Source organism: Megascapheus bottae, chromosome 25, assembly GCF_031878675.1.
Source record: "Megascapheus bottae isolate mThoBot1 chromosome 25, mThoBot2.hap1, whole genome shotgun sequence".
Lineage (NCBI taxonomy): Eukaryota > Metazoa > Chordata > Mammalia > Rodentia > Geomyidae > Megascapheus > Megascapheus bottae.
The window spans coordinates 9,910,076-9,931,374 of NC_143533.1; the positions used below are offsets into that span (position 1 = coordinate 9,910,076).

The window sequence follows — 21,299 nt, forward strand, 5'->3', positions numbered from 1 at the left end:
TAATCTGCTGTTTTTAATCTAATAGTATCTTCTGAGTATTTTTTCAATGTCAACAAGCAGAACTATACTATTCTCAAAAGCATTCTCTTATGGCCAGATGTCAGTGGGTCACTTGTAAACTTAGAGACTTGTAATCCTAAAGACTGAGATCTAAGGATAGCAGTTCAAAGAAAGCCAAGACATTTATCTCTACTTGACTAACAAAAGCTAGAAATGGAGCTGTAGCTCAAAGTAGTAGAGCTCTTGTCTTGAGCAGAAAAGCTCAGGGATCTAAGCTAGTCTCTGAGTTCAAGCCTCAGAAATTCTTTTATGTATCTACAGTGTAACTTTTTTTTTTGAGATAGGAGGTAGGTACTCATCTCTTGATCCATGCTCTTAGGCCGGCACTATAATTTTAAAACCAGGGTATCATATAGATGGTTTTCAAAATATTTTTTCTTCAGTATTGAAAAGAACACTGATGATAGGTAATGGTAGCTCGCACCTATAGTTCTAGTTATTCAGGAGGCTCAGAGCTGGAGAATCCCAGTTTGAAAGTAGCCTGGTCAAAAAACTCCATGAGTTCTATTTCCAGTTAACCAGAAAAAATGTCAGAGTTAGAGGTATGACTCAAGTAGTAGATCACTAGCCATAAATAAGAAAGCCAAGTATAAGCTATAGGACTGGGACACACCCACCCTCCCTCCCTCCCTCTCACTGTCCTTCTCACCCTCTTTGCCTCCCTCCTTTCCTCCTTCCCTCTCTCTCCTCTCTTCTCCCCCTACCATTTTACCACTGCCACCTAAAAATCTTCATAATACTGCCCCCTTCCTTTTATTCTACTCTCCCTTTTCTTCCTTTTTTTTTCTCTCTACCACATAAGGACATAAAGAGATGTCAGTCATTTGTAAATAGGAAAAATAAAACAAAACAAAATGTAACAAAGCACTATATAAATGATCAAATCCTTGTCCACTTTAATTACTAATTCCTACCAGTAACGTAAATGTTCACTCGCATGTATCACTTAGCAATAAAAATTAACTTTACAAAGGTATGTTTAGTGCAAATGGGAGGCTAAGATAGGATAATTTATTTTGAGGTGACCCTGGACCATTTAGTGAGATCCCATCTCAGTAAAACAAAAAACCCCCATAAAAGCAAAGTAACACCATCAAGGAGTGAAAACACTATGAGAATGAGGAGAAAGAGGAAAATATCTAAAAGATAATTTAAAAAATACTCTTTGACAGTGAAAATGATGTACATTAATTTGTATTTCTTTGATTTTTAGTGAGCTTGGGTTTATCTGTTAGAAATTTGTTTTTTTTTTTAATGATTCTCCAGGTTTTCTATTTCATGAAATACTGAATTAGTTTTTTTTTTTTTTTTGCCAGTCCTGGGCTTGAGCTCAGGGCCTGAGCACTGTCCTTGGACTTTCTCAAGGCTAGAGCTCTACCACTTGAGCCTGAGCACCACTTCCGGCTTTTTTCTATGTATGTGGTACCGAGGAATCGAACCCAGGTCTTCATGCATGCTAGGCAAGCACTTTAACCACTAGGCCAAACTCCTGGCCGTGAATTAGTTTTTAAAAATTATATGAGAGGAATGTGGCCTAGTGGCAGAGTGCTTGCCTAGCATGCACGAAGCCCTGTGTTTAATTTCTTAATACCATGTACACAGACGTAAGTGGTACTGTGGCATAAGTGGTAGAGTGCTAGCCTTGAGAAAGCCCAAGGACAGTGCTCAGGTCTGAGTTCAAGCCTCAGGACTGCCCCCCCCCAAAAAAAAAGTGAATATTCTTGTCTGTATTCTGTATTTTAAGCCCATACATTTGAGTTTAGAAATATAATCCTTAAAGAAAGAGAAAGGGAAATAATTTCCCATGTTTCTTCAAGGTGGTTTTTAAGTTCTTGAGATTAAGATAGGAAAGGTTGTCAGTTGGTTGTTCCTTTGTTACTTACGGTCCTTTGCTATCAGAAACTTACAGTTTTCCACATCTGGCAAATTAGTGATGTAAATATTAGTGATGTAAATATTCCTTATGTAAGAACAGAGACTTTGAATAGCAAATAAATTGTTTAACTTGAATATGTTTGTTTTTATAGGCAAACTTGGCCATGGTGACACCAACAGAGTCTATAAACCTAAAGTTATAGAAGCTTTACAAGGAATGTTTATTAGAAAAGTTTGTGCTGGAAGCCAATCTTCACTTGCTTTGACATCAACGGGACAGGTAGGACTAAGGGATGAATGTGAAACTATTTTAGAAGACTAGGTAAATAAACAGTAATACCCTATTTAAATTAAAAACTTATTTAAAAGCAAATATTTTTAGATAGCCTACTGAAATGAAATTCTTTTTGTTTGAAGAAGAATATTTGAAAAGAAATCAGTTTTAACCTTTGTGATCTAGATACATTTTCCTTTAGTGCTCCCAGTCCAATCCAAATAGGGTAGGAAAATACACAAGACTCTTTTTTTTTTTTTTTTTTGATTGATTGTGGGACTTGAACTCTGGGCCTGGGCGTTGCCCTGAACTCTTCAGCTCAAGGCTACTGCCCTACCCCTTGAGCCACAGCGTCACTTCCAGTTTTCTGGTGGTTAATTGGAAATAAGAGTCTCATGGACTTTACGAGCTTTGAACCTTGATCCTCAGATCTCAGCCTCCTTAGTAGCTAGGATTACAGGCGTAAGCCACCGTGCCCAGCTATAGGAGTCTCTTATCTCAATTAACCCCCCCCCCAAAAAAAAATTGGGAATGGACTTGTAGCTGACACTGTAGCCTTGAGCGAAAAAGCTCACAGACAGCACCCAAAGCCCTGAGTTCAAACTCCAGAACATGCACACAAATACCCACAAAACCTATTGAAGGAAAAATGATTTGAGTTTGTTCATTTTGGGTTGCCAAACTGGAAGATACTTGTCCTTTAATATTTCTTTTTTCGTCATACATCCCTTTTTCCAACCATCTGAAATTAGTCAGTAGTTACCACAGTAAAAAATGAAGCTATTCAAGAGGAACTGTCCCACTGTTTCACATGGCTCTACTTGTAAGTGATAATTAAAAATTTTAACAATGAGCTGGCCATGGTCACACATGCCTATAGCCTTCTTATTTAGGCATAGATTGGGATGGTCATGGTTTGAAGCCAGCCTTGGCAAAATATTTATGATACCCTGTCTTACTCAACCAATGGTTTTATGTAGTGCAGCATGCTTGTCATCCCTATTAAGTGTGGGAAGACTAGCCCACACATCAATAAGAGATGTGAGATGCCATACTCAAAATCACTAAAGCAGCTGGGAGTTTGGCCTAGTGGTTAAAGTGCTTGCCTAGAATGCATGAAGACCCAGGTTCGATTCCTCGGTACCACATACATAGAAAAAAGCCGGAAGTGGTGCTGAGGCTCAAGTGGTAGAGCTCTAGCCTTGAGAAAGTCCAAGGACAGTGCTCAGGCCCTGAGCTCAAGCCCAGGACTGGCAAAAAAAAAAAAAAAAAAAATCACAAAGCAAAAACGTTCGGAAGTGTGGCTCAGGTAGGAGAGCATCTGCCTAGTAAGTGAGAGTTCCTGAGTTCAATACATTAACTAAAAATTAAGGAAATGAGTAAAGGGTAGGCTGGAAGGGGTGGGTGAGAATGGTGAAAAGGGTGACATTGATCAAGACTCACTATATTTAGAAACCGTTTTGTTGAATGGCAACTCCTTTTACAAGTACTAAAGCTAATAAAAAGTATTCAAAGAGAAAAAAAATAGTAGCTTTAGCAGAATCTCTCAGATGTTTCTTTAACCAGTTTTTTAGCCAACTTGTTTGCTTGCCTATATAGTAAATGTTTAAAAGTAGCACAGTATCACTGTGACCACTTCATAATCAAAATGTTACTTTAACACCAAAAAATCTTAAAATGTACTCTTGCTTGATAATCATATTTATTATTTGAACAATTTAAGTTGACAACCAAATAGTCTTAGGAGCTTATGTGCAGTGTTCTTCTGTCTTTTCAGGTCTATGCTTGGGGATGTGGGGCTTGCCTAGGCTGTGGCTCTTCAGAAGCTACTGCTTTGAGACCCAAGCTTATTGAAGAACTGGCAGCCACAAGAATAGTTGATATTTCTATTGGAGACAGTCATTGTTTGTCTCTTTCTCATGGTAAAGTTACTGTTTTTTTGTTTTTTTTTTTTTTTTAAAGATTGTTTTGAGATAGTCTTGTTATATAGCCCAGACTGGACATGAACTTGAACTTCCTCTGGAGAATCACAAAGCATACTAAGGCATTTGTTTTTAAAGAACTACATTAGCTTATTATTTTTCTTAAACATATATTTAAACTTGATTTTTCTTTTGTACTTGACACCTTATTTTTAGATAATGAAGTTTATGCCTGGGGGAATAATTCAATGGGGCAGTGTGGCCAAGGAAATTCCACAGGTCCTATTACTAAACCGAAGAAAGTAAGTGGCCTAGATGGCATAGCTATTCAGCAGATCTCAGCTGGAACATCACATAGTCTGGCATGGACTGCTCTCCCTAGGGACCGGTAAGAATGCTTATGTCTCAAAAGTTCTTGTGTTAAATAGTAGTTAAAAGCACCAATAAGCTGAGTGCTGGTGGCTCACACCTGTAATCCTAGCTACTCAGGAGACTGAGATATGAAGATGATGTTTCAAAGCTAGCCTGGGTGGGAAAGTTACCTCCAGTTAACCACCAGAAAACTCAGAAGTGGTACTGTCGCTCAAAGTGATAAAGCACTAGCCTTGAGCAAAAGAGCTCAAAGATTACACCCAGGCCTGGAGTTCAAGCCCCATGTCTAACAACACACACACACACACACACACACACAACAAAAACTAAAAGCAAGAAAGCCACATGTATCTAGATTCTTTTTCATTTGAGTATTGGGGTTTCAGTTGTTTCATATGTAAGAAGTTATACCTCATGTTTGAGATATTTTTTTGGCTTACAGACTTTTAATTCCCTCTCTATCTTTAAGATAATGATTAATTAAATGATAATGATAAAATTAAATGTTTGCATATTGGGAGGAAATGAAATAATTAAAATGAGAACTATTCAGTATTTTTTTTTTAAGAACATATGAAATTTTTAATCCTTTCTTTACAGGTTACCTAGACCACTTTTGATTAAGAAAACTGTAGAAAGTTAGTAACTGCCACAAGCGAACGCCAGGCGGTGGCACATGTCAATTTTCCACAGAGTCCTGCTTTGCGGGGTGTCTGAATGCACTGCTCGGGGTCTCTGTTCACACTTGCTGGAATCGTTCACAGCAGATTTTAATCCACAGGTCGCTTTTCCCCATATTTCTTTGTAAACTCTTCAGCGTTCTTACAGAATTTTTTACGGTCCTTAGAGTATTCTTCAGCTAGGTCAGCCCGGAGGGGGTGCTCGGGCTGGGGGTCGTTCACCAGTGCTATGAGGGACTGGATTACTTGGTCAGTCTTGGTTGCTGGCTTCCAGTTCTCAGCACTAATGACAGGCAGGCAGACCTGCCCTTTTTCATCAATGTTGGGGTGATCTTTGTTTTAAATGTGATCTTCGGTGGTTTGAATGGGTACTCTGCTGGAAAGTTGATTTCAATTCTGAAAGCCCCCTTATCATATGGAGGGTTATCAGGAACAATAAGCCCTTGCCAAGTCAATAAATTAGCTTCATCAATCGGGATGTTACGGAAGTTTTTCATTCCATATTTGCGGATCTCTTCAAGCTCCTTCATCAGCCTCCTGCTGGCCGCCAAGTATTGCAAGACAGCTGTTTAACTTCAGTGCCCTGTCCCTATACCTGGTTGCTTTTTTGAAAGACAAAAAACAGTGCCCGTAGTTTTATATTAAGAAAGCTGTTCTCCCCCCGAAATTAGCTTTTTCCTAAATTAATTAGGTGTGTGATTTTTTTTTTTTTTTGCCAGTCCTGGGCTTGAGCTCAGGGCCTGAGCACTGTCCTTGGACTTTCTCAAGGCTAGAGCTCTACCACTTGAGCCTCAGCATCACTTCTGGCTTTTTTCTATGTATGTGGCACCAAGGAATCGAACCCAGGTCTTCGTGCATGCTAGGCAAGCACTCTACCACTAGGCCAAACTCCCAGCCCCGTGTGATTTTTTTTTTTTTTTTTTTTTAGTTAATTGTTGGAGATTGAATTTTCAGGACTATTTAGTTGTTTGGGTTTTTTTTTCCCTTCAGATATTTACCAATACATATGAGCTGATTTACAACTTAGAATGTATTATATCTACATGTTGCTATTTTATTAAGGGGGATGTATTATGATACTTTAAATTTATAGATAATTATTCCATGTAAACAAAAACAAGTGGAATATAAATAACATACTTTTTGGTATTAAATCAGTAGTTTTCTGCTTCATATGTATGTAGTTGTTTCCCAAGGTATTGAAATTATTTATAAGAGGATTTGAAAGTTTTTCTCTTAATAAATTCTACATTCTACTATCATTCTACATTCTGTAAAGTCAGGCTAATTTTCTTAATATGAAATACACTTTTTATAGATGCTTGGAAACAGAATTTATTAGAACTTATGGCTCAGCCTTCTGTTTTCAGGTGAATGGATATTCAAACCTAACCAGGTGGTGGTTATGTTTGCTTCTTTTAAAGATGGTAAATTCTTGGGTTAGAGACATAGCTCAAGTGGTAGAGCACCAGTAGAGCCAGCAAGATGAGGAAGTATGAATCTCTGAGTTCACTTCCTGGTACTGGCACACAGCACAAAAAAATTCTTTGTTTTCCTCAGTTGCTAAAAGAAAGTTTTTTTAAAAAAAATTTCTTTTAAAATCATTCTTATAACCAGAAAGTTTTTCTGTATGTCTTAACAGAAATCTCACTGCTTTTTTTTTTTTTTTAAAAATCAGTCATGAAATTTGAACTCAGAGCCTGGGCACTGTCCCTGAGCTCTTCAGCTCAAGGCTAGTGCTCTACTACTTTAAGCTACAATGCCACTTCTGGTTTTCTGGTAGTTAACTGGAGATAAGAGTCTCATAGACTTTTGTGCCCAGGCTGGCTTTGAATTGCAGTCCTTAGATCTTAACCTCCTGAATAGCTAGCATTAGAATTGTGAGCCACTGGCTCCTGGCTCTCGGCTTCTTTTTTATTTATATGTTTGGTTTGATCATTTGTAGGAATTTCATTTTAAGGCTTTTTCATGATTTTCTTGTGTGTCCTTGTAGACAAGTTGTTGCATGGCACCGACCTTACTGTGTCGATCTTGAAGAGAGTACCTTCTCACATTTGCGTTCTTTTCTTGAGAGATACTGTGATAAGATCAACAGTGAGATACCCCCCCTCCCTTTCCCTTCGTCAAGGTATGTGTAGACATATGTGTGTGCTTATATTAATTACTGTTTCTGAAATTTGACTTAATATTTTTCTGGTTTTTCAATTATATGCAACTTCTTTGAAGCTAGAAAAGAGACAAAGTTGTCCTAATAACTTCGAGGTTCTAAAAAATTCTCCATAATTATACAAATCATGTTTTTAAATTACTACCACTTATGACTTCCCAAAACTTTTGACAAGAAAAAAATATTACCTGGACTGAATATACTTTCATGTTCATATTCATATTTGGTTTTAAGGGAACATCACAGTTTCCTCAAACTGTGTCTGAAGCTGCTTTCAAACCACCTTGCTCTTGCACTTGCGGGAGGAGTAGCTACCAGCATTCTTGGGAGGCAGGCAGGCCCACTTCGGAATTTGCTCTTTAGGCTGATGGACTCAACTGTCCCAGATGAAATCCAAGAGGTAAGAGAATAGAACTTGTGACTCTATAAATCATGCTGTAATCATTCTGTGGATTTTTTTTTTTTTTTTTTTTTTTTTGGTCAGTCCTGGGCCATGAACTCAGGGCCTAAGCATAATCCTTGGATTTTCTCAAGGCTAGTGCTCTACCACTTGAGCCACAGTACCACTTCTGGCCTTTTCTGTGTATGTGGTACTGAGGAATTGAACCCAGGGCTTTGTGCATGTTAGTTAAGCACTCTACCACTAGGCCAAACTCTGGGCCCCATGATCTGGCATTTTTTGTTTGTTTGTTTGTCATTCGTGGAGTTTGGACTCTGGGGCCTGGGCACTGTCTCTGAGGTCTTCAGCTCAAGGTTACCACTCTACCACTTTGAGCCACAGCGTAACACATCTGGTTTTCTAGTGGTTACTGGAGGTATGAGTCTCACAGACTTTCCTGAGATCTGATCCTCAGATCTCAGCCTCCTGAGTAGCTAGGATGACAGGTATGGGTCCATCAGGGCCCATACTACTTTAAAAGTTGGCTTAAGGACAAATAGGTTCCTAGAATAAAAAAAGTGATTATAAATAAGGAAGGCAGGCATAGCAGCTCAAGCTTGTAACCTTGGCAAACTGGGAGACAGATTGGGGACTTGTGGGTCCAGGCTAGCCTTGGGTAACAGAAGTTTGTGAGACTATACCTCAACCGATGTGGTTGTGGCAGCTCATCCCTGTTATCCTAGTTATGAGGGAAGCACAGTGACTAGGCACAGTGGCACATATCTCCTCTCCCCAGTAACACGGGGAAGCACAAGTGAAAGGATTGTGGCCCAACCTGGCCCATAGATAGAGTGAAACCTTATTTTGAAAATAATCAAGTGGTAGAATAGCCCGCTTTGTAAGGAATTTCACTAAAAGGATGATGTTGTATGATTCAGTGGGGCAGAATACTCAACCATAGCTTACATTTAAAAAGGTACAAGCCAGATGATGGTGGCTCATGCCTATAATCCTAATAGTTCAGATTCAGGGCCAGTCTGGCAGACAAATTCATGTTAATTTTTATCTCTAATTAACCAGCAAAAAGCCAGAACTGGAGATATGGCTCAAAGGCAGAGTACCAGGGAGAGTGAAAAAGTTGAGTAAGAGTACAAGGCCCTGAGTTCAAGCCCCAGTGTAAGCAAATACACAGAAAAATTACACAGATCTTCAATCAGTTTCTATTAGTTTTGCCTTTCCTTCTAAGACTTCTTTCACAATTATGCTTACTTGCTCAGGATCTTTTTTCCCCCCTCTATATGATAAGCTTATATCTGTCTGTTTTATTTATTTCTATACCTATATCATGTTCCAGCCCCCAAACAGTAAACTCACACTACATACTCACTGTGTGATGGTTAATAGCAGATCCAACATTTGCCCCCTCTAGTCTTCTTAAAATTAAACAAGGATTATTTTTTCCTAGTCCTGGGGCTTGAACTCACAACCTGTCCTTGGGCTTTCCCAAAGCTGGCCCTCTACCACTTGAGCCACAGCACCACTTTCAGCCTTTTCTGTGTATGTGGTACTGAGGAATCAAACCAGGGCTTTGTGCATGCTGCGCAAGCACTCTGCCACTAGGCCACTGTCCTGGCCATGAACAGGATTTATATGCTTTACAAAAATGTTTTGGCTTTTTCTTGGGTGTCATCTTAGACTTCAATAATCCTAATTAAGTCAGTGGATGATGCATTTTTCATGTGTTTTTATTATAAATATAAGAACCAGACTAATCAACCCAGTTTTATCTTTTAACATTAGGTGGTAATTGAAACTCTGTCAGTGGGAGCAACCATGCTATTACCTCCATTACGAGAACGGATGGAATTACTTCATTCTCTTTTACCTCAAGGACCCGATAGATGGGAGAGCTTATCTAAAGGACAGGTAACCTTTGCATGATAAGTAAACTAGTAATATCACTAGTGAATCAGCTGTCCAAGAAGTGTTGGTAGTTTGGCAAATGCTAGTTATTTAGTACTATATGTTAGAAGAATTCTCAGCTGTCTAGTGACCTTAGGTGAAACAAATATAACTTATTAAATTGAGGCCAGTTATTAAAGTAATAACTAATTTATCTAGTGTTGATGATGCTGTCAAATCAGAACCCTTTGTGTGTGCTACGTTGAAATCAATGGCATATGCTTCTACATATTAAGAACTTTGTCTGGAATTGTTTATTTAAAAAAGTAAAAGATGATCCTGGAGTGTGGCCTAGTGGGATAGTGCTTGCCTGGCATGCATGAAACCCTGGATTAGGTTCCTTGGTACCACACACACGCACACATACAAAAGCCAGAAGTGGTGCTGTGGCTTAAGTGGTAGTGCTAGCCTTGAGAAAAACCCAAAGACAGTGTACAGGCCCTGAGTTCAAGCCCCAGGACTGGCCAAAAAACAAAAAACAAAAACTAAAAGATGACTGCTAAGATCTAATATTTGAGGATATGTGCATGCCTATTCTTTTCATTTTCATTAAGTATACTTAGACAAATATGTTTTTGCTGAACCGAGTAGAAAAGTCCATTGTAGGATTAAGCATTGAGACAAAAAGTGGTTATCATATTACAGTTTCCATAGATGCTTTCTAGTGACTATTTTACATTAGTTCATATTTCAAGTGTTTTATTTTATACAACAAAATAAGTAGTTGTCATTAGTAATTGTCTAGAATAGTGTTTAGTATAATTTGTTAACATTTCCTATTCCTGTCTGTAATGTTTAAATTATTATACTCAACATCCCATTTTAGCTTGCACTTTTAGGGTATTACAATAAATGCACTTGATGCTAATTATGTGTTCTTTTTATTGTAATTTAGAGAATGCAACTGGATATTATTCTGACGAGTTTGCAAGATCATACCCATGTGGCCTCCCTTCTTGGCTATAGCTCCCCTACAGATGCCACTGACCTCTCTTCTGTGTGTACTAGCTATGGAAACATCACAGATCAGCCTTATGGCACTCAAAGTTGCCATCCAGACACTCATCTGGCAGAAATTTTGATGAAGACTCTCTTAAGAAATTTAGGATTTTATACAGTAAGTTGCTTTTACATTATAGTTAAAAAAAATGAAGGGATAGTTTGACATTTAAATATTTAATACTATACAAGAGAAATATATCTGATCTTTTGAAATATTGAAGCCAGAGTATGTGTAATTGGCATTACAAAGAAATTTATAATTTTGTTAAACTTTTCTTTTGTTAATAAAGAATAATGAGTCTTTAATTCCCATTTCCTATATGGAGAACAGGAAATATTTTTATTTTTCTGTCTCTGCCTACTTTATCCTGTTATACTAAAATAAATACTTGCTTGAACTTAAGGAAAAAAGGAATAAGCAGATCAAAATAGTTAAAAAAAATCGTTGAAGAGAATGATGAGCAAGGGATTATTCTCACCCAGATATACTCCACAACTGCAATTGGTATTATGTACAGGCTGGTCAGGAGAAAAGACAGTGAACTATAACTTTCTAATTAAGATACTATTTTTCATAGTATCTACCCATTTTACCTTGAGTCCAGTTCTTTGGGCTCTAGCCCAGGTAATCATGATCTAATGCTAATAATAACAGTATTACAGCTGTTGACTTAACAGCTGGTTTCTTTCCCACATTCCATACTGGAATAATCTGTTCGTATTTAACCGAACACTTATAGGCCCTTCATCGTTCTCTTTCTCACTTTCCTCACCGGTACTTACCTTTTCCTTAATTGTATGTGGTTTATCTGTCTTCTTTCTCTACCAGTTTGTGATACCTGACCTATTCAAATAATCCCATCTCACTATGTGATAATAGCTGCACACCCTATATTTTGTATTATTTTAAATTGACTTCATTATTTAGTTTTTAGTTGACTTATTTACTTATTTCATGTTGTCTCATACCTTTGGATGGCCAGGGATATATATATATATATATATATATATATATATGTATGTGTGTGTGTGTACACACATATATATACACGCATATACACGCATATATATGTATATATATGTATGTATGTATGTATTCGTTCTCCTGTACAATTCTTGCTACAATAAAAAGCTGTTGACTTACTCATAGTGAAAATTCTTCTTATAGAATTTGTTTTGTTTTGTGTAAATGTAAAATGTAAAAATGTAAATGTCATCTGAGAGCTAAATAGCAAAGGAGTAATATTATGGTCTGTCCATTTGTTAATGACAAATCTTTTCTTAAAATTGTAAGGAACTTTGATATTACATTAAAGCAGTGATTTCCTTATGTATTGCAGCTGACACTGATGTATTCTTTGTGAGAAAATGGAAATAAAAGACACTGTTTTGGGGCTAAAGCTACAAATTATCATTTGCTTATGAAGCAGTTTAAGCTAAACTTGTCATATTTTAAGATTTTAAATAATGGTGCTTTTTGGCAGTGGATAGCGTGGATCTTCAAGTATTCACATATTCTAATCTTGTACATTTTAAATAGGCTAAATTCTAAACATAAATATTGGTATTAGTATTTATAAGAAATAAAAATTAGAAGTAACTGAAAATAGAGGAATGATTATGTCAATTATGTATTAGTAAAATGTTATCTGAAAACTTATATGCACATTATTAAGAGTATATTAAAATAGATTGTTTTATGAAAAAAAAAATCAAAAGAAAAAATCAAAAAAGAAATAACTCAAAATATGTTGTTTGTAATTTTCTTTTAGTGATTCGCCAACTGAGGATTTTTTTTTGTGGTGGGGTAGTTTTGGGGCATTAACTCAGGGCCTGAGTTCTCAAGACTAGAGCTCTACCACTTGAGCCCCAGTACCATTTCCAGCTTTTTTCTATGTATGTGGTACAGAGGAATCGAACCCTGGTCATTGTGCATCTAGGCGAGCATTCTACCCCCAGGCCTTTCTTTTGGCCCCCTAATGGTGAATTTTAACTTTTCTAAAATATAGTTTTAGTATTTTCTAATTTTTTCACATTATTTCTTTTTAAAAATATTTTTAACTTCAAAAAGTGTTTCAAGAGTTATCCGCAGAACTGTTCTTAGCCCCTTCAGTGATGTTTATTTTCCTATGTATCAATTTATCCATCCATCTGTCCTTTCTTTTTTTCTTTTTCTTTTGCCAGTCCTAAGGCATGAACTTAGGACTTGGGCACCATCCCTGAGCTTCTTTTTGCTCAATTTCTGTGGTAAAATTTGTGAATTTCTTTTTGAAATGCAAAAGCAAATGAAATTTCTTGATAAAGTTCACCATTCAATAGCAAATAACACAAGGATTATGACAAAGATTTACAAGTAGGTAATGGAGAAAAGAGATAATGACATCTTAGATCAGAAACAATGGTAGATATTACGTTATTTTCATAGATTTCAAATATATTCTTACATGTCATTTTAGGATCAAGCATTTGGAGAGCTGGAAAAGAATAGTGATAAATTTCTTCTTGGAACATCATCATCAGAGAACAGTCAGCCTGCTCATCTTCATGAACTCCTGTGCTCACTACAGAAACAGCTGCTTGCATTTTGTCATATTAACAACATTAGTGAGGTAAGTAATTATTTGCCTGTGATACACCAGGGACCTTGAAACTCAGAATTGGTTGTAACATAATATTTTTGTACCTTACATCTTGCAAAGTGAGAATTTGGGAACTTTTTTCTTCTCAGAATTCAAGCAGTGTGGCCTTGCTTCATAAACATCTTCAGCTCTTGTTGCCTCATGCCACAGATATTTATTCACGGTCTGCAAATTTGCTCAAAGAGAGTCCTTGGAATGGCACTGTTGGAGAAAAATTAAGAAGTGAGTTTGGTACTAAATTTCACATTTAACTAGTAGCTAAAAAGCCAGAATCAACCCCCTCACCCAAAACTTCAAGAGGGATATTATTATTTTTTTGGTCATGGTGCTTAAACTTGGGGCTTGAGTATTGCTCTTGAGCTCTTTGTGCACTCTACCACTTTGAGCCACAGCACCATGAGACTTCTCTTTCCAGGTTGGCTTTGAACCTCAGTCCTCAGATCTCAGTCCCGTCAGTAGCTACGATTATACACATAAGCCACTGGTGTCCGGCAGTCTTTTTGTTTTTATTTTTCATTTTTTCCTTTCTTTCCTGAGACTAGGACTTGAATTCAATGCCTCACATTCTTGCTCATTGGCTGTCATTTTACCACTTGAGTTGTACCTCCAATACATTTTATTTTGTATTTGAGAAAAGGTCTCACTCACTTTGTCAGGTCAGCCCTGATATTTGTAAATGATCTGAATTGACAAAGTAAATTTGGTTTGAAAAAGAGAAAAGGCTTCCTTAATAGAATGTCACCACCAAGTCAGGAATGTGCTCCGAGCATGGCTTTGTATCCTTCACTTACAGCAGTGCCTGGTCTGTTGTAGGTACTTGTAAATATGAGTAAATTAAAAAATAAGAATTACATTATGTCCTACTATTGGAAAAACAAAACAAACAAGAACAAACAAAACAAACAAAACAAAAAAGAATTAGATTATGAATTTCTCATTCATAATTTATTCGAGAAAAGCAGTTATAATCATTTGAATGTCAGCATGCAAGATATATATGCTTTTCTACAGTCTGTTGTTAAAGTAAGTTACAAGTAAGATTGTAGTTACCAAGTTGGGTATTCAACAAAGAACTCTTTGTCTAACAGTTAGATTATTGAATAATAAAATTATTCTACTATACTTCTCCAAACCAAAGAAAATTTAAACTAAAATATTTCTTACTTTTTGGCTTTTTAAAATGTATTTGAGACGATCAATTCATGTTACATTTCTTGCCCTTTATAGATGTGATATATGTCTCAGCTGCAGGCAGTATGCTCTGCCAGATTGTTAACTCACTACTATTACTTCCGGTGTCAGTGGCTCGTCCTTTATTGAGTTATCTCCTCGATCTCTTGCCACCTCTTGATTGCCTTAATAGACTCCTGCCAGCTGCTGCTCTTTTAGAAGACCAAGAGTTACAGTGGCCTCTTCATGGTAAGAAAAAGCAATAAACTGGTAAATAACGGTTTTGAGAAAAGTTGTACGTTTGTATAGATCAAGTAAAAGCATGGAACATCTGGGTGTTTCATGTGATCAAGAGGACAAGATTATGTTCTAAGCGTTTACAGTCAAATATGGACAGTTAACATGGGACAACTCAGATTTTTTGCTTGAGAATGATAAAAAAAAACATTCTTATGGTCATTTGGTATGAATATTGTATCTCATTTTAAGACCTTTATTCAAGTTTTGACATAGTTGAAATTATGATGTATCTTACAATGTATGTTAGGAAAGCATAGTGTCAGAATTTAATCAGCATCATTTTTTTCCTTAGAAGTGTTTAAAATGATACATTTTATATCAGTGGATTGTTGGATACAATGAAGTTTTATTTGTGAATTGCAAGTTTTTAGTTTTTTAAACCTAATTAAATATTTGGCATTTTAGCTCCCCCCCTCTTTCTCGCTCTTATATATATATATTCTCATATATATATATATATATATATATATATATGTCTATTGAGTGCCACTGCTGTATTTGTTTACCCTTTGTTCTCCATTTCCGTGATCCTACTCAGTTATTCCTGTGATTTGTATCATCTGTTTTTCTTTTTCTTTTTTTTGTTGTTGCTCATGGGACTTGAACTCTGTCCCTGGGCATTGTCCCTGAGCTCTTCAGCTCAAGACTAGCACTCTACCACTTTAGCCACAACACCACTTCAGGTTTTCTGGTGGTTAATTGGAGATAAGAGTCTCATGGACTTTCGTGCCTGGGCTGGCTTGAATCACAATTCTTAGATCTTAGTCTCTTGAGTAGCCTAGCATCACATGTGCGAGCCGCCAGTACCCAGCTAGGAATAGAATTTGTTAGGATAATTTTGTCATATGCTGTTTTAATAGTTAAGTTTAAAATTAGGAAAATATCAAAATGAAATTTTGATAACAACTTTTTGGAACATATTTTAAATTAGCTTGGTATACAAGAGGGTGTGTGTGTGTGTTCATTGTAAAATTACTTTGCTTCAATATCTTATTGTGGTGCTATGAGAGACCATGGGAAAGCTTTTGAATCTGAAAGTTACCAAAATAAAGATATAATTGCTTCTGCCTTTGTTTTTAGGTGGGCCAGAAGTAATCGACCCTGCTGGTGTACCATTACCTCAGCCTGCTCAGTCTTGGGTGTGGCTTGTGGATCTGGAAAGAACAATTGCTCTCCTTATTGGGCGGTGTCTTGGTGGCATGCTTCAGGGTTCCCCTGTGTCTCCAGAGGAACAGGATACTGCTTATTGGATGAAAACACCACTTTTCAGTGATGGTGTAGAAATGGACACCCCTCAGTTAGGTAATAGGCTTCAGTGTGTCATTTAAAATCTATGTTGTTTGTACCTCCTTTGGAAGTTTCTCATGGTCTAAAGTTTGCTGAATAAGGAACTTATGCACAATTGCAACATTGGGAGATCTGAGACTATAGTATGCAGCCCTGGAATAAAAACAGTTGAATTCCCGTAGCACAGTATAGGAGTCCCCTGAAGTAGAAATTGTATGTCTAGTCCCATTCTTATCACTTATTTTGAACAACTTATGGGAAAAGTACTTTATGAATTATGTACTGAAGCTTGAAGATTATTCACCATTCCCACATGAACTTGTTCAGAATACACTGTTCACACTTATGTAATTACCATAATAGAAGTCCTGTTAATATATACCAAAAAAAAGTTCAAAGCCTTGTTAGAGTACCTATCATGATTGACTAGTATCCTGTTTTCAAATCCCCCTTAGGTGTGAGTGGTAGTCTTCTGTTCTTCTCTTCTACGGTGTTCTTGAGGATTTCCATTAACCTTTTTCATCTTGTCTTTCCCTCAGATTTAATGCAAGGCTTATCCCAGGACTCAACAGATGATCTAGTTGTTTTATATAAGATTAGATAAATCATACCATGGGACATGAGAGTTTAGAGAAGAAAGGGAGTCAATATGTTGTAGTCTTTCTGGGTCTAGACTTGAATGCAAGGTTTTGGCACTATCCCTTAGCTTTTTTTCCCCTCAAGATTTGATTGTCCACAATTTGAACCCGTGCTCTTTGCTGGTTAATTAAAGATAAGAATTTCTCATTTTTTTACTGCACTGATAGACTTAGAACTGATTTCATTCTCCTGACTATCTAGGACTACAGGTGTCAGCCACTGGCTCCCAGCAAAATATTCTCTCCCCCCGCCCCCAGTCCTGGGGCTTGAACTCAGGGTCTGGGCACAGTCCTTGGGCTTTCTCAAGGCTAGCATTCTACCACTTAGGCCACACACCACTTCCAGCTTTTTTCTGTGTATATGGTACTGAGGAATTCAACCCAGGGCTTCGTACATGCTAGGTGAGCACTCTACCACTAGGCTACTGGCTTCCAGCCCCCCAAATATTTTTTTGTGTAAAGAAAAAGATTTTATAACTCTCTCTCTCTTTTTTTTTATGCCATTCCTGGGGCTTGAACTCAAGGCCTGAGCACTGTCTTTGGGCTTTTCTCAAGGCTTGGCATTCTACAACTTGAGCCACAGCACCACTTCTGGCTTCTTCTTGAATATAATACTGAGAAATTGAACCCGCATCTTCATGCATGCTAGGGAAGCACTCTACCACTAGGCCACACTCCAGGCCCATTATATTGACTTTTGATACTTGATCAAAATCAAGAGGACCAGTTTTTTTGTTTGTTTGCTTTTTCCCCACCACCACCACTGTGGTGGTCCTGGTGTATCAATTATGAGCCTAGACAATATCCTAGAACTTTTTTTGCTCAGGGCTAGCATCTACCACTTAAAGCACATACATCCATTTCTAGCTCTTTTGGTTATTTGGTGGAGATAAGGATTTCACAGACTTTCTTGCTTATGCTGACTTCTAACCAGTCCTCAGATCTCTACCTTCTGAGTAGCAAGGGTACCCAGCCATTTGGACTTGTTTTTGTTTTTTAATATGTGCATTCTGACTGACAAGTATACTATTAAAATGTTAGGAGCCACCTGTACTTGTCATTTGAGAAATTGTTAATACTGCTTTGTTAATAGCATCTTTGTTCCCTCTTAATCTAGAGGGAAATAAAACCTAAAACTTCCTTATAGTCTCTTTCCACATAGTCCCATTTTTCTCCCAGAGAATACCATTCCATTTTGAACTAGACAGTTTATCTTCTAAAAGATTGTGCTGTTTGTGTACCTCAGACATTTTTTTTTTTTTTTTTTTTTTTTGCCAGTCCTGGGCTTGAGTTCAGGGTCTGAGCACTGTTCTTGGACTTTCTCAAGGCTAGAGCTCTACCACTTGAGCCTCAGCACCACTTCCGGCTTTTTTGTATGTATATGGTACCAAGGAATCAAACCCGGGTCTTCGTGCATGCTAGGCAAACACTTTAACCACTAGGCCAAACTCCAGGCCCATCCTCAGACATTTTATGTCCCTATCTTCTACCTACCCTGAACTCATCCCTGAAGGGAAATCTTATCTCTACCTGAAAAACATTAGAGAATTTTACCTTTAATGATTTGAAGTATATAATTTCTTAATCATTAAAGAATGGGGTAAGATTTTAGTTGTAGCACTGAAATTTGTGACATTTAAAATTGGTAATTTGACTGTTACTTTCTTTTTCTTTAGATAAATGTATGAGTTGTCTCTTAGAAGTAGCTCTTTCAGGAAATGAAGAACAGAAGCCTTTTGATTACAAATTGCGGCCTGAAATTGCTGTCTATGTAGACTTGGCATTGGGTTGTTCAAAAGAGCCTGCTCGAAGCCTTTGGATCAGCATGCAGGATTATGCTGTTAGTAAAGGTAAGATAAGGAATAAATATGTAAGTGGATGGTGGCTCATGTCTATAATCTTGGCTACTCAGGATCTGAGGATCATGGTTCAAAGTCAGTCTGGGAAAGATATATATATATATATATACATATATATCAATCCCATAATTCTGACTAAAATGTATACAGTATATATAAATAGAAAGCAACAGGAACTACTCTATTGGAAGTAATAAGCATTTTTTTTGTCAGTCATGGGGCTTGAACTCAGGGCCTAAACATTGTCCTTGGGCTTTCCTTAAGGCTTGAGCTCTACCACTTGAGCTTCAGCACCACTTACGGCTTTTTTCTATGTACGTGGTACTGAGGAATTGAACCCGGGTCTTCATGCATGCTAGGCAAGCACTTTACCACTAGGCCAAACTCTCGGCCCTTGGAAGTAATAAATATTTTTAATTGTTTATAAAAATTTAAAAATAATTTGTTATTTTCCTGTGTGATCAATATCTTAGGTATTTGTTTTTATATGTACTATCCTATAGGAAGCCTACTGTGTAAAAATGAGGTTTAAGTAATAAAACATTTTAATGAAGTATCTCATGCTTGTAATTGAATCTCATAAGAGAGTCTTGCTTTTTTTGGTAAATCCTGGTTTAAAGCTGAAAGGAAGTGTACTTAGAAGTTTAAGCTGTAGACCTTGATAATGTTTCTTCATAATTTTTTTCTTTCTTCTTCCCCTCCCCTCCCTCTTACCCTTCCTTCCTTCCTTCCTTCCTTTCTTCCTTCCTTCCTTCCTTCCTTCCTTCCTTCCTTCCTTCCTTCCTTCCTTCCTTCCTTCCTTCCTTCCTTCCTTGTTGTGGGATTTGAATTGTGATCCTGAGTTCTTCTGCCCAAGGTTATGGCCCTACCCCTTGAGCCGCAGAGCCACTTCCCCGGTTTCTGGTGATTAATTACAGATAAGAATCTCACACACTATAGTGCCGGTGTTGGCTTTGAACCACAATCCTCAGATCTCAGTCTCCTGAGTAGCTAGGATTACAGGCGTGAGCCACCACACCTGGCCTTGTATCTTTATACTTTACAAACACTTGCTCACTTCACAGTGTTGATAGACATACCAACTTGAGATAAGATATGCTATTAAATAAATACAATAATAAAGTAGGATGTAAATACATAATGGTATTTCCATTGCTAATATTACCTTATTAGTAAAATGTTATATATAAATTTTCAAGGACTGTATCTGATTTATGTTTTGCTCCTGTATTCCTTTGACCCATATTGTTCTGAGTAACATATCTATAGTTGTCTTTTGTCATGTTATTCTGTATTCTATCTTTAGTTTTGTTTTTTTTCCTACCAGCCCTGGGGCTTGAACTCAGGGCCTGGGCACTGTCTTTGGACATGTTTTGCTCAAAACAAGTGCTCTACCACTTGCGCCACAGTGCCACTTCTGGCCTTTTCTGTGTATGTGGTTAACGAAGAATCAAATGCAGGGCTTTGTGCATGGTAGGCGAGTACTTTACCACTAGGCTACGCTCCTGGCCCCTACCTTTAGTTTTCTTCCCATTTTTTTCAGTTTTTTTCCTTCTGTCATAAAAATAGTAAATGTTTTTACTTTTTCCATTTTTTCTTTTTTTAAATGATTATTTATGTAGTTTTGTTTTTACTTTTATTTTTATTTATTTGCTTTTACTTTTAATTGGCTTTTATTTTTTGTAAATAAAATCAGACTTACAAATTTGTATCTTAGCACCTGGAACAATACATTTGTGGAGTAAGAGTTAAGAAAAAGGATTTTAAAAATTCAGGTTTTTGATTAGACAGAGCTATTAGAATTTTCTCAGAACTGTTTTCTAAGCCCCTTTTAAAGACCTTTGTGTTATTTTTATTTTCAGATTGGGACAGTGCAACTTTGGGTAATGAGTCACTCTTGGATACGGTGTCTCGATTTGTTCTTGCAGCACTTCTGAAACACACAAACTTACTTAGTCAAGCATGTGGAGAAAGCCGGCAAGTAACTTAAAAACTATCCTCAGACAAATATTTGCTCTCCTGATACTAGAAATTAGATAACTTTTAAATTTTGATTTCTTGTTTAGGTACCAACCTGGTAAAAGCTTATCAGAAGTGTACCGTTGTGTATACAAAGTTCGAAGTCGTTTACTTGCTTGCAAGAACCTTGAACTTATCCAAACCAGGTCATCATCACGAGACAGATGGGTAAAGTTGGAAATCATTTAATTTCTGCTTTTCTGAAAGCCCTGAGAAATATCTGTTTATGTCCTCTTACTGGTTTATGTGAGAAAAATATGCTCAATTTATGTTGGGTATTTACTTATGATTATTATTTTTTGTCAGTCATAGGGCTTGAACTCAGGACCTGGGCGCTGTCCAGTATTTTCCCTCAAGGCTAAAGTGTTGTACCACTTTGAGCCACAGCACCATTTCCTCGTTTTTTTGTTTGTTTGTTTTGTTTTGTTTTCTGGTGGTTAATTGAAGATGAGAGTCTTGTGAACCTTACTGCCTGTGCTACCAACACAGTCCTCCAATCTTAGCCTCCTGAGTAGCTAGAATTACAGGCATGAGCCACTGGTGCTAGTTGGATATTTAATTTTCTAGTGAAAAAAAAATGAAAGATTTCGGTTTGATTCATCAAGTATAATAGAACTGCTAAAATAGTAGACTGAATAAGTGATATTATTCTGTACAAGTAATATTAGCAATGATGAATTGTCCAGGTCACAGA

The 21,299-nt window shown here is 37.1% G+C and overlaps 1 protein-coding gene and 1 pseudogene across 11 annotated transcripts in view; one reads left to right on the forward strand and one right to left on the reverse strand.

The window, feature by feature from the left end:
* Positions 1-21,299, forward strand: part of Herc1 (HECT and RLD domain containing E3 ubiquitin protein ligase family member 1) — a 183,000-nt gene that overhangs the window by 59,095 nt on the left and 102,606 nt on the right. For all 11 annotated transcript variants that reach the window (XM_090358216.1, XM_090358217.1, XM_090358226.1 and 8 more), the window contains 14 exons: positions 2,088-2,215; positions 3,987-4,131; positions 4,348-4,519; positions 7,177-7,311; positions 7,585-7,750; positions 9,530-9,655; positions 10,587-10,808; positions 13,150-13,302; positions 13,422-13,554; positions 14,560-14,751; positions 15,883-16,104; positions 18,404-18,577; positions 20,449-20,563; positions 20,653-20,773. In XM_090358216.1, coding sequence (XP_090214342.1) covers positions 2,088-2,215; positions 3,987-4,131; positions 4,348-4,519; positions 7,177-7,311; positions 7,585-7,750; positions 9,530-9,655; positions 10,587-10,808; positions 13,150-13,302; positions 13,422-13,554; positions 14,560-14,751; positions 15,883-16,104; positions 18,404-18,577; positions 20,449-20,563; positions 20,653-20,773 — 2,204 coding nt within the window. The remainder of the gene's footprint in view (positions 1-2,087; positions 2,216-3,986; positions 4,132-4,347; positions 4,520-7,176; positions 7,312-7,584; positions 7,751-9,529; positions 9,656-10,586; positions 10,809-13,149; positions 13,303-13,421; positions 13,555-14,559; positions 14,752-15,882; positions 16,105-18,403; positions 18,578-20,448; positions 20,564-20,652; positions 20,774-21,299) is intronic.
* On the reverse strand, positions 5,059-5,728 carry LOC150046370 (ubiquitin-conjugating enzyme E2 L3 pseudogene; annotated as a pseudogene).